This window comes from Sphaerodactylus townsendi, linkage group LG12 (genome assembly GCF_021028975.2).
Source record: "Sphaerodactylus townsendi isolate TG3544 linkage group LG12, MPM_Stown_v2.3, whole genome shotgun sequence".
Lineage (NCBI taxonomy): Eukaryota > Metazoa > Chordata > Lepidosauria > Squamata > Sphaerodactylidae > Sphaerodactylus > Sphaerodactylus townsendi.
In genome coordinates, this window is record NC_059436.1 from 51,518,723 (window position 1) to 51,531,183 (window position 12,461).

At 44.4% G+C, this 12,461-nt stretch overlaps 1 protein-coding gene across 1 annotated transcript in view; it reads left to right on the top strand.

Annotated features, from left to right (window-relative positions):
- The first annotated feature begins 252 nt into the window (after window positions 1-252).
- MIGA2 (mitoguardin 2) overlaps window positions 253-12,461 on the top strand; it is a 60,216-nt gene continuing 48,007 nt past the window's right edge. The window contains exons 1-2 of the mRNA XM_048512178.1: window positions 253-395; window positions 11,204-11,436. Coding sequence (XP_048368135.1) covers window positions 11,341-11,436 — 96 coding nt within the window. The 5' untranslated portion in view covers window positions 253-395; window positions 11,204-11,340. The remainder of the gene's footprint in view (window positions 396-11,203; window positions 11,437-12,461) is intronic.

A 12,461-nucleotide genomic window follows, 5' to 3' on the forward strand; every position in this document is an offset into this window, starting at 1 on the left:
TAAGAGAAGCCACGCCCCTTCCATCTTGCACTTGTCAGTCTGAACCAATTCATTGTGAAGCCCCGCCCCTTTACGACTGTCAGAGAAACCAGAATGCTCCATTATCGCTCAACCAAACACGATTGTGTTGCGGCACCTTGAAGCCCAGGGGAAGAACACCGGTTGGGTCTAGCGTGGCTCAAACTACTGTTTTCATTGGCTGAAGAAGCTGCCAATTGGTCACCTCGCAATGACGCTCCGCCCCCTAATGGCAGCAGTCCGCTTGCGCTGAGAGGCTGGGTAGAGCCGGAAAGGAGACGCTGCCCTTCCGAAGCCGTGGAGCGCAGATGCCTGGCGACAGCGGTCCGTCCCTCCTCTTATGACGAAGGTGGTACGATCCAGGCTGGTTAAGACAGGTGTGCATTGGCCTATTCCATTAGGGAGTGCGGGGGAGTTGTGCCTTTTAAGTTTGTGTGGGCGGAAAGAGGATTAATCTTTGGGAAGGTATTTTGCAGCCGAGTGTCTGGTCTCGTGTGGTCCAGTTGCCCTTTGCTAGGCCATTATCACCCCGTGGATGGAAGAGAGCTGCCCAATGTCTTCATGCCCGTGCCTCTTTGATCTTGTCTGATCTGGGTTATCGAGTCTCTCCTTTCCTGCAGGATAAAACTGTCACCAGCTACATTTTAGTGTTTCCTCTCCCCACCCGTTCTGTTAAATCCATCGACAGCTATGATGACTAAATGGACCCTCCAGCGTCAGAGGTGGTCTATCTTTGCATGTTGATTACTGTGGGGCAAAGAAAACAGGAAAGCTTGCTGCTGCTGCATGCGCTGGTGGTTTAGATGACTTTTAAGAGGTATTAGGCAGATGCCCAGTAATTTGATCTATTAAGAGTAGTGGGCTATAAGTAAACGGAACCTCCATGTTCAGAGGCAGTTTATCTCTCAATCCTAGTTGCTGGGGTCAGATAACAGGGGAGGCAGAAGCAGTATAAGAACCAGTGAGGTGTAGTGCTTAGCATGTTAGACTAAGTTCTGGGAGACCTGGCTCAGGTCCCTGGAATGCCATGGAAGTTCCCTGGGTGACCTTGGCTCAGACATTGTCCCTCAGCCTAGGCTACCTTGCAGAGTTGTTGTGAGGTCTAAATGAAAGGGGACTGTGTACATTACGTTTCACCTCCTTAGGGGAAACGTGGGACTTAAAATGTTATGAATGGAGACATAATCTGTCTCTGAAGACTGGCTGTGGTGGGGAAGAACCAATTGTCCATGCTGGCAGGGGCTGATGGGAATTGTAGTCCATAACATCTGGAGTGCCAAAGGTTCGCCACCACGGCGCTAGAGCAAACAAGTAAACCTTTGCTCTGATGCGCCGGTGGGGAGGGGGCATTTTTTTTGGTGATAATTTTTACTTTTAATAACAACAGGCCTTGGATGATTTGTTTTGTTTTATAGGCTGCCCTTCCCCTTACAGACACAGGGCGACTTAACAATGCTTAATTAGATAAAAATAATAATTTATTTATTTTATTTATTTCTAAGTTTTGTATACCGCCCTACCCCCAAAGGGCTCTGGGTATGACCCATAGAAGCATAGGATAATCTAGAACTGTGCAAATCCAGAATTTCTGTAGTTTACCCTCTGGTAGTTCACTTGTTTTTAAGCAGGTTGAAATTTGGGAGGTGGTATGCATAATGCCCCCCCCCCCCGGTCCCTTCTGTAACCACCTGGTGGGCATCCGAGAAGCACCCGAGATCGCAGGGGTACTTTCCTGTATTCTTAAATGAAATCAAACCACAGTAAACTTCAAGTTTTCTCTCGCTTTAAGTTTACTGTAGGCCAGCTACTGCCTGTCAAGTCCTATATTTTATTTTTAACCAAAGAATTTTCTGTGCTGGGATCGGTATGTAGGGGTGATTCTTTAGGTCCGTGGGAGCCGGCTGCTCTCGGTCAGGGTGTTTGAGTGTAGAAATGGAACACTCTGTCTGCTGGATTACATCAAAGGTCAGCATCGTTCGGCATCCTGTTATGGACTCCAAAAACACAAGGTCAGGGGTCTGCAACCTCTCCAGATGTTCGTGAACTACAATTCCCATCAGCCCCTGGCAGCATGGCCAGTGGGAATTGTAGTTCATGAACATCTGGAGAGCCGGAGGTTGCAGACCCCTGCACAAGGTGAAGGTTCCCCAGAGGTTTTGCACAGAGGCCTTTCCTGATCTAGTCATCTAAGACCCTTTGATTTGGGAATTGAGCCGGGGACTTCCTATGTGCATGAGACATGTTTAGCACTACGGTGTGGGTCTTTTTCTAGCTTTATTTGGGCAATACTATTTTAATAGGAGCAGCAGTGGCGTAGTGGCTAAGAGCAGTGGCTAAGAGCAGTTGCACTCTGATCTGGAGGAACCGGGTTTGATTCCCAGCTCTGCCGCTTGAGTTGTGGAGGCTTCTCTGGGGAATTCAGATTAGCCTGTGCACTCCCACACACGCCAGCTGGGTGACCTTGGGCTAGTCACAGCTTCTCGGAGCTCTCTCAGCCCCACCCACCTCACAGGGTGTTTGTTGTGAGGGGGGGGGAGGGTAAAGAGATTAATCAACCTTTGAGTCTCCTGCAGGAGAGAAAGGGGGGATATAAATCCAAACTCCTCCTCCTCCTCCTCCTCCTCCTCCTTCTTCTTCTTCTTCTTCTTCTTCTTCTTCTTCTTCTTCTTCTTCTTCTTCTTCTTCTTCTTCTTCTTCTTCTTCTTCTTCTTCTTCTTCTTCTTCATAATCCTGCCATCAGGTCACTCTTTGAATTGCTATTCTTTGGCTCATCATGGAACTGTTCTCAGGAAAGACAAACACATTTCCAAACCGACTAACACTCTGATGAAAAGGGTAAGCGGTAAATGTTTATTAGGAACTATGTTTAGGATTGTAAAGAGGGAGAGATAGCATGCTGCTATCTTGCTAACTAGGAAGAGTCCCTGCAACTTACTTCCGAGAAGAAGCAGGATATTAGACCTGAGAGTAGAGGTGACACAAAATTATGGAAGGGTCATTAACTTCACAGCCTCCTTTAGCTGATCGCTTGCCTGCTCCCTACTGGGCCTTCTTCTCAGTTCCTTTGCGTATCAGACAATGCTACATCCAACACCCCTTCCCAAGGTCTAGTGTACAAAGTCCGCAAGACCCATCTTGTTACTTCAAACTTCTCTCCAGGTAAGGGCTTGGTGAACACATCTGCAACCATTTCTTCTGTAGGACAGACCTGCGAGTCCACAAGCCCGTCTTAACGTGTTTCTCTCGAGATGATTCTTTACATCCGTATGCCTGGTTCTGGAGTTTATCTTCTGCATCTGTGCGAGGTTTATGCATCCTTGGATATCTTCAAAGAGTGGTGTAGGTTTGGGCTCATCTCTCCAAAGTCCTGCATCAGTTGCGGTATCATTTAAGTTGTTTGCGTGGTTCAGCTGCTGACCCATATTCAGCTTCAGTTGAGGACATGGCTATGCTTTAACTGATTGCTCCATTTCCCTAAAACAGTGGTGGCGAAGCTATGGCACGGGTGCCAGAGGTGGCACTCAGAGCCCTCTCTGTGGGCACGCGCAAACAGAGCCCCCCCCCCCCCCCCCATCTAGGCTGGCCTGGGCCACTGGGCTCCATTATTAGCATTAAACCTAAGACCTAGGCTGTGTGTCCGCTACGCTTAGAATAATGCACTTTCAAAGCTGCTTTCAGGGCTCTTTGAAGCTGTGCGGAATGGCAAAAACAGTTGTGAAAGCAGCTTGAAAGTGCATTATTTTGCGTGTCTTGGAATATAACAGATTTTAAGGGGAAGCTTAGTGTAGGCAACCCTGTTAAGCTGTTAAGCCCACTGATTTTCATGCAAGGAACAAAAGCACGATCAATACAGCAACCTTTATTAGGCATATTAAAATAGGCTCCAGAGCGTTACAGACATTTCTGAAGTACAAATCAAAAGTACATTAAAAACACAATCAGATAAACTGTATCTAGCATTGGACATTACTTAGAAAGTTCTGTCACTTGCAAAAGAGATTTTTGCTACTTTTTTCCTCTGTATTGTTTAACAAAAGCTCCACAACAGAGTTGTCAGAGTCTCCTTCAGGTTTGTCTAAGACCAGCCCAGGAGAGAAATTCTAATACCCTTTATATCTCAGACAGTCCAAATTTATAATGTGAACAAGAGTCTCACTTGGTTTTTACAGTGGCTGGACAGACCGATCCTGGAGAGGGATAGATAGAGTAGCGACCACTTTGTAATGGCCGATGGAAAAGTAATCATCCTTTACTTGGGAAGTAAAGCTCCAGTTGCTGGCAATGGGGGGCTTGCTTCACAGATGATACCTGCCCTCTAGGTTGATGATTTCACCCATTGGAAGAGTTGCCGCGGTTGCTTCAAAGCAAAACCACCAACTACCGCCAAGCTTGCTCTGGAGTAAGCATGCGCCTTTCGGAGCCAACTGTTTTTTCCATACCTGGAAACCTCAGCATTCAGGTTAAATTGCCGTGTTGGCACTTTCGCGATTAATAAGCCCGGGTTTAGGTTGCAATTTGGGTACTCGGTCTCGAAAAGGTTCGCTATCACTGCCCTAAAAAGAACAAGTGTCCGCTGGTTGATTTTTCTGTCCTTGAGTATCTCTCCTGCTTAGTTTGCATCATGTACCTGCCAGTCTGGAGATTGGTGTTTTGCTGACAACTTCAGCTTTAGATAGAAGTGGTGCCAAGTTGATACCTGGCAGAGTCTCTTGATCGCATTCAGTCTCTTCTGACTCAGTCTTTCTGCACAACAACCCCACAGCTGCAGTTATGTTGGAAGTGTCAGTGTGCTTATGTTTCCCGTTGCTTCCCTATGGCCCTTGCTGTCAGGTAGAGGTTCACTGTTTCCTGCTTGATTTAGATTCATTTTACTTCCATAGGACGTCTGACTGCGTTTGGCACCTTTCATGTTCATAAAGTCCAAAGAAATCCAAGATTTTCTGTTTCTGATTGAGAAGACAGCTTCCATCGCCTCCTCTCTCCAAGACAATGAGTAGATGTTTCCAAGTTGAACAATTTTCACTTCTTGATTCAGATGCTGAACTATTTCATCACAGTCCTCTTTGCTTTCATAGGATCAGATCAGATCATCCATATAAGTCAGGATGTAAAGTCCATCTATTTGTAAACTCTTGAAGCGGTATAGGCAAAGGTTCTGCTTTGCCTTGTTCAAATCTTCTTTGGTAAGTATCTGACAACACCAAGGCCACCTGTTTTTTAATCCGTAAATGTCTCTTCTGATGTTTTGCACCATGAGGATGCTTGCCCTTGTGTTGTTCAAGCTCTGGTGGTTTGTTCCACATGTAGAGCGTCTTTCTTTAAGGCCCTTTCTGCGGGCCAAATACGAAAGCGCACTGGGGACAGCAAACGCCGTCCCCAGGGCTACGTTTGCATAGGGGGCCAGCTCTCACTCCTCCCAGCGGTCGCGAAGCAGCTGTTTCCCAACAAGCTCCTGGCCGAAGTATTTAAATGAAGGGTTTCCAACTCGTCTGCGATAGAATGGCGGCGGCTGGAAGCGCCATCCCTCCCCTTGCTTGTCGACTTACCTCCCTCTGCGACTGTCGGCGCATGTTGCGCGAGGCCTGGGGACCGCCCCCCCTGCCCTGCGACTCCGGGAGATTGGTCGCTGGGAGCGAAGTGTCCCTGGCCTCAGTGGCGATGCCATGACAGTCGCGGGGATGGTGAGAGTCGATCGGTGTAGTGAAACACCAATTAAAGCGCCCGTCTTCCCGGTGAGTTACTGGGACTTCTGTTTGGTCGCGAGCGGTCGGGTTGGGTCAAGCGTAATGCGCCGACCCTACCCAGCGATAACCTTCAGAAGTGAGCCTATTTCTCCATATAAAAAGGCAGTCCTCTTTACATCTCGGTGCTCAACTTGTATCTTTCTTGCAGCTGTGATGCTCAAAGAGCGATCTCACCAGAAGTGTGTCTGACCACTGGTGAAAGGTTTGGCTCGTCATCTCCAAATTTTTTGAGGAAGTAGCCTTTTGCAACCCGTCTTGGCTTTATTATCTTTCCAATTTCCTTCTGCAAAATCATGTTTTGATCTTGAAGATGAACTTTCATCCTGCCTTCTTCTTTCTGGGTGGGTAGTTCTGCGAAGCGTCCCTGTTTTTGTTTTCAGTTAATGGCTTCAGAATCTCTTCTTGGTTTTCGCACTCCCACCTCTCTGTAGCTACTCTAGCAGGCATCTTTGCAATGTCCTCCCATGTGGGGCTCTGGAACCAGTCAATGCTGCTTCGCCAAGATGGAGCATTTCTCTCACAGGTGGGTAGCTCAAGTTTGTTCTGCTGGAGCGCCTGGAGACTTGCAACCTTTTGGTTGAGTAGTCTTCAGATGCTCCATGGTATTGCCATCCATGGTGCTGTGTCCTCAGGTGGCTTCAAGTAGAGATGTTCATGACTTGACATTAGATAGACTGCATCCTGACTGCCACACTTGATTTTTGCTCTGCTGGGGTTAAGAAATCACTAGAATCCTGATTTCTCCTTTTCATCAGCGTAAATTGCATCCCACAAATCTTTAATTCACCAGTCTTAGGGTTAAAGGATTCTGTATCCTCTGCACCCTTGAGCACATCCTATGATGAAATAGCACAACTTGAGTTCTGATATATATATATATATATTTATTTTATATATTAAATTTTTAAAACGCCATTACACTCGAAGGATCTTAGAATTACAACACTGATATCATTTTGGAGAGCATTTGCATAGTTTCAAAATTACCGTTACCTTCTAATCTTATTTCCAAAACAACAATATTTAATAGCAGTTATTTATATCTTAATCAATAACAAAATTAATATTCTTGCTATTATTATTTTATGTCGATTCAGCCTCCTTTTAGAAATACAGTTCCCACATTTCTCATCAAACTCTTGTTTTTGATTGTCCATTTTAAAAAGATTTGTCAATTTAGCCCACTTCTCTGGCTTTTTTTTTATCCTTCTCTAATCTTATTTCCAAAACAACAATATTTAATAAGCAGTTATTTATATCTTGTAACAAATTAATATTCTTGCTATTATTATTTTTCATAGTGATTCAGCCTCATACAAAGCTGATTCCCATTTCTCATCAAACTCTTGTTTTGATTGTCTGTTTAAAAGATTTGTCAATTTGGCCACTTCTCTGACTTTTTTTTGGCCACTTCTCTAATCTTATTTCCAAAACAACAATATTTAATAAGCAGTTATTTATATCTTTTAATAACAAATTAATATTCTTTGCTATTATTATTTTTTTACATAATTGATTCAGTCTCATACAAGAAATACAGTTCCCATTTCTCATCAAACTCTTGTTTTGATTGTCTGTTTAAAAGATTTGTCAATTTGGCCACTTCTCTGACTTTTTTTTGGCCACTTCTCTAATCTTATTTCCAAAACAACAATATTTAATAAGCAGTTATTTATATCTTAATAACAAATTAATATTCTTGCTATTATTATTTTTACATAATTGATTCAGCCTCATACAAGAAATACAGTTCCCATTTCTCATCAAACTCTTGTTTTGATTGTCTGTTTAAAAGATTTGTCAATTTGGCCACTTCTCTGACTTTTTTTTGGCCACTTCTCTAATCTTATTTCCAAAACAACAATATTTAATAAGCAGTTATTTATATCTTAATAACAAATTAATATTCTTGCTATTATTATTTTTACATAATTGATTCAGCCTCATACAAGAAATACAGTTCCCATTTCTCATCAAACTCTTGTTTTGATTGTCTGTTTAGATTTGTCAGATTTGGCCACTTCTCTGACTTTTTTTGGCCGCCTCTGAAAATCTTATTTCCAAAACAACAATATTTAATAAGCAGTTATTTATATCTTAATAACAAATTAATATTCTTGCTATTATTATTTTTACATAATTGATTCAGCCTCATACAAGAAATACAGTTCCCATTTCTCATCAAACTCTTGTTTTGATTGTCTGTTTAAAAGATTTGTCAATTTGGCCACTTCTCTGACTTTTCCCCCCCAGAGTTCTGTGTTAAGAGGTTTTTAGTTTTCCAACAGAATGTAACTATTACCCTTGCAGCTGTTAATAGGTGCCAACATAGTTCATTACGCTTCTTTGGAAGGTTTTCCTAACACAGTTTTGACAATAAGTGGAAATTTTAGTTTAAGTATTTTTTGCATTTTCATATGTATTTCTATCCAAGACTTCTTGTTTTTTTACAAGTCCACCACATGTGAAAGAAAGGCTCATTCCGCACCTGCAGAATAATGCACTTTCAAACTGCTTTCAGTGCTCTTTGAAGCTGTGCGGAACAGCAAAATCCACTTGCAAACAGTTGTGAAAGTGGTTTTGAAAGCTTATTATTTCTTGAGTGCGGAAGGACTAAACAGAGATGCAAAGCCACCATTTTGTAATTTTAATTAATAACCCATTTGTGATGGAGGTTAAGTCAGCACAAAATATTACAACATTCAAATGTCAATTTTCCAAAAAAAAAAAGTTTTGTAACTTTTGCAACCTCAAAAAAAAAGTTTTGAGGTCTCTTTGCGAGCTACAAGCACCTATCAGAAGACGCTATGCACCAACTCCTGGTTCTTATATTTCATGGCACAGTCACCCGATATGGATAAATAAAGGCTGTATTCTGCCCATAATTTGTTCGCGATGTGATGGAGCCTCAAATCCTAGTTTATTCCTGGACTCCTTTCCTCCTCCCTTCTCTCCCCCCCCCCCAAACAAACAAGGACTTTCTTGTTTGTGGAGTTGCTAATCTAACTCCATTTTTTTGTAAAATGTGAATACATGAGTCTTAACACGTTGGGGGTTGTAGCTTTCCCAGTAATTGGCATTTCAAAAGCCTGGTTTAATCTCTGCTTAGAGTCCAGGAACCAGTCCCTGGCTTGCTAAGAGGCCTGCAAACTAGGGTTACATCAAAATCCTACTAAACCAGGACATCTTTGTACACAAAGAAAGGAGATGTGGACTGCACAGTCCCTAGAATAAATCCGAATTTCAAGCTCAGTCATGTCATAGATTGTGGTATGCTCATCAGGGGTATACAGAGGTGGGATCCAGCAGGTTCTCACAGGTTCCCGAGAGTAGGTTACTAATTATTTGTTATTGTGCGAGGGTTGCTAGTGGTGATTTTGCTTTCATTGATTTTTTGCCTTGAATTCGCCCTCACTCTCAGCAGTAGCGTGCAGAACTTGAAGCAGTCTAGCAGAAGGTGCACCTGCGTGCATGGCAGCCTAAGCCTGCGTGCCGTCGTTTCCGCCCAAGGACGAGCGCCAGTGGCTGCATTCTTGCCTGGCCCGTCCAGGAATGCCCACCCTAGAATACCCACGGCCACACCCGTCATGCCCGCCCAGCCCCCATTGGCTTCATGCAGATTTGAATCCCACCACCATGGGAACCTGTTACTAAAATTTTTGGATCCCTCCACTGAGTCTGCTTATTGGAAAGTCTAGGAAACCCATGGGTTGTTCTTCCTTAATGCTGTAAACAGAAGGGTGCAAAGCAGTATTTAAGCTGGCAATCACGTTGGATTGGAACAGTCCTTAATACCGGTCAACTGATGCTATCCTTCTGCAAGTCCACACCTCTTCTGTGCTTCTCCACTGGGCCAGTGGGCAGTTCAGACTGTTGAAGGCAGACGACCCATCTGTGTTTGGACTGCGATATTTCAGATTCCTCACATTTTAATGCAAATAAATATATCCCTGGACTCTGAAAGCTAGCATGCCAGGGAGAAGGACTCTAGCCTAGCCTCTGTGACGTCATCGTTTTGTACATGCAACATTTTTAATTTTGTTGATGGAAAACCATTCAAATGGACCTGAGTGGTCTGAAGTAGTACAGTCCAGATGCAGTTTGCTTACCTCTGCAAAGAAAGCGAAGCCTGATCGGTATTTCTCTGTTTTTTGGGATGTTTATTCTCTGCGCCCGCATTCTAGAGGTCATGTTCTTGCCGCTTTCTGTATTAACAGATAGTGTAATCCTACTATGCTTTTTAGATTAATCCTTTCTGATGGGATAGAAAGCATGGTCCAGATATTATGGCAATGCTGCATGCTTGTAATTTGGCACCTAATGATTAGCGGGGGGGGGGGGGGATTAAATGCTCTGTAGGTTTCAGATCATGTTAGACACTGTTATTTCATCTTGGCTATCCACTTACTTCTGTATCCTCTGTTTGACTGCATTACGTACAAAGAGGACGCTCTGGTGAGTGACCTGCTATCTTCTTGCATGGGATTGAGCCACGGTAGCAAAAATGGAGCCTCCAGGTTTAGAGGCAGCTGTGAAAACCAGCTGTGGGGGGAGGCAAGCAACAGACAGAGAGGGATTTAGCCTTCATATGCTGTTTGTGGATTTTCTAGAATAGGGGCCTGCAACCTGCGGCTCTCCAGATGTTCATAGACTACAAATCCAATCAGCCCCTGCCAGCATGGCCAATTGGCCATGATGGCAGGGTCTGATAGATTGTAGTCCTCAGTAGTACTGGAGACTAGACTCATTCTAGAAAACATCTAACCAACAACTGTGAAACAGGATGCTGCGACCCACAAGTGCGATCCTGGGATGTTTGTTTGTTCATGATTTCTATTTATAAAAACAATCTTTGGCGTTCCACTTTTATAACTGTCCTGCTATTTTTGAATACATCGTATCGCATATGTTTGGGATGTGTTATATGTGTGTTCCCCCCGCTACCTGGCCACAGACAGAGTTAATTGTATTGTCGAAGGCTTTCACAGCCGGAATCACTGGGGTGCTGTGTGGTTTCCGGGCTGTATGGCCGTGTTCTAGCAGCATTCTCTCCTGATGTTTCGCCTGCATCTGTGGCTGGCATCTTCAGAGGATCTGATAGTAGGAATGGAAAGCCAGTGGAGTATATATACTGTGAGGTGAAAAGGTGAGGCCATCTGAATAGAGTAGCCTGGCATGTGAGTCACAGAGTTACTCCCATGCTACAGACTTTTCTGTGACTCACATGCCAGGCTACTCTATTCAGATGGCTTCACCTTTTGACCTCACAGTATATACTCCACTTGCTTTCCACTCCTTCCATCAGATCCTCTGATCAGATGCAGCCAGGCTGCTAGATAACGTCAGGAAGGCCTCACTAAACCATATAACCAACACTGAATTAATTAATATTAATTTTGCCTCTGCTTATCTTCTGTCATCCTCCCTCTCCTCTCGCACAGGAAGGGAATTCTCCGATGGAGGCTGACTGCGGAATCCTGAGGCACACATTAAAACAAAAGTTGCGTTTCCTGGTAAACTTTTCTGACCGAGCGCAGTTCCCATGAGTTCCGGCTGATGCCAAGAACCTCCTTCCAAGATGGCGTTTCGCAGAACCGAGGGAATGTCTGTTATCCAAGCTCTAGCCATGACTGTAGCAGAAATACCAGTGTTTCTCTACACTACATTCGGTCAGGTAAGAAGTATCGTCATCCGTATTCTTTTCTTTTTTGAAAGAGAACTACGCGGTATCATGTGGTCTTGTAATCCTTGTAGCAACCCATATTGCAGTTGGAGGAACTGAGGTGGAGAGGTCAGATTTCAACCAGGAACTTGGATTGCACAAGCTGGTGTTGATAGTACTTCCCCGTAGCCAAAGCACCGCACAGGCATTGCTGGGATAACACAGGAATGCGTGTCTTTGTGGGCCTTTAAAGAAACAGAGGATTGGATCTTGTGGATCCCACCCGCTAAAGGAGGCTTCTCCTGATACAATATGCGCAGGGCTCGCTCTTCTGGAAGAAAACACCCCACTATAGCAGGGGTGGGCAATTATTTTTTCCATGGGGCCACATAAGAAACAGAAAATTGTTTTATATTTGTATTATGATGTTGATGTACACCGCCCTGAGCCCTTCGGGGGAGGGCGGTTTAAAAATGAAATAAATTAAAAAAATATATATTGTGGCGGGCCGGGCCAAAAGGCTGAACTCAATTCTGCATAACAGGGGCTGATAAGTGACAGACAGGTGCACAGATCAACTTGGAATCAGTGGCAACAGTTCTGCACACAACACTATTTGGCACAAAGAACCACAGGCTTAACCTACCTGCATAGTTGTCCACTGTGACAATCTAGCAAGTGGGGAGACTTAAGTCCCTTGACCTACTTTTTTCATCGACTGGTGCTTTTGAAAGCCCCGCAGAAGCCGGTTGCCTTGGTTGCCTTTCAAAAGCGCCTCAGCAAGGCAGGGGGCCGAGGCGCTTTTGAAAGCCCCGCAGAAGCAGGCAGCCAAGGCAACCGGCTTCTGTGGGGCTTTCAAAGGCGCCTCGCTCCCCAGCAAGGCAGGGGGCCAGTCAGGGTCATCCGGTGGGCCGGATGTGGCCCGTGGGCCGCAAAATGCCCAGGTCTGCACTATAGTATAACAAATCCATGGAGTCCATTGTATGGAATGTAGCTCTGTCTCTTTGGCTGCGTGAAAGTCTTTGAAGGTTTAAATG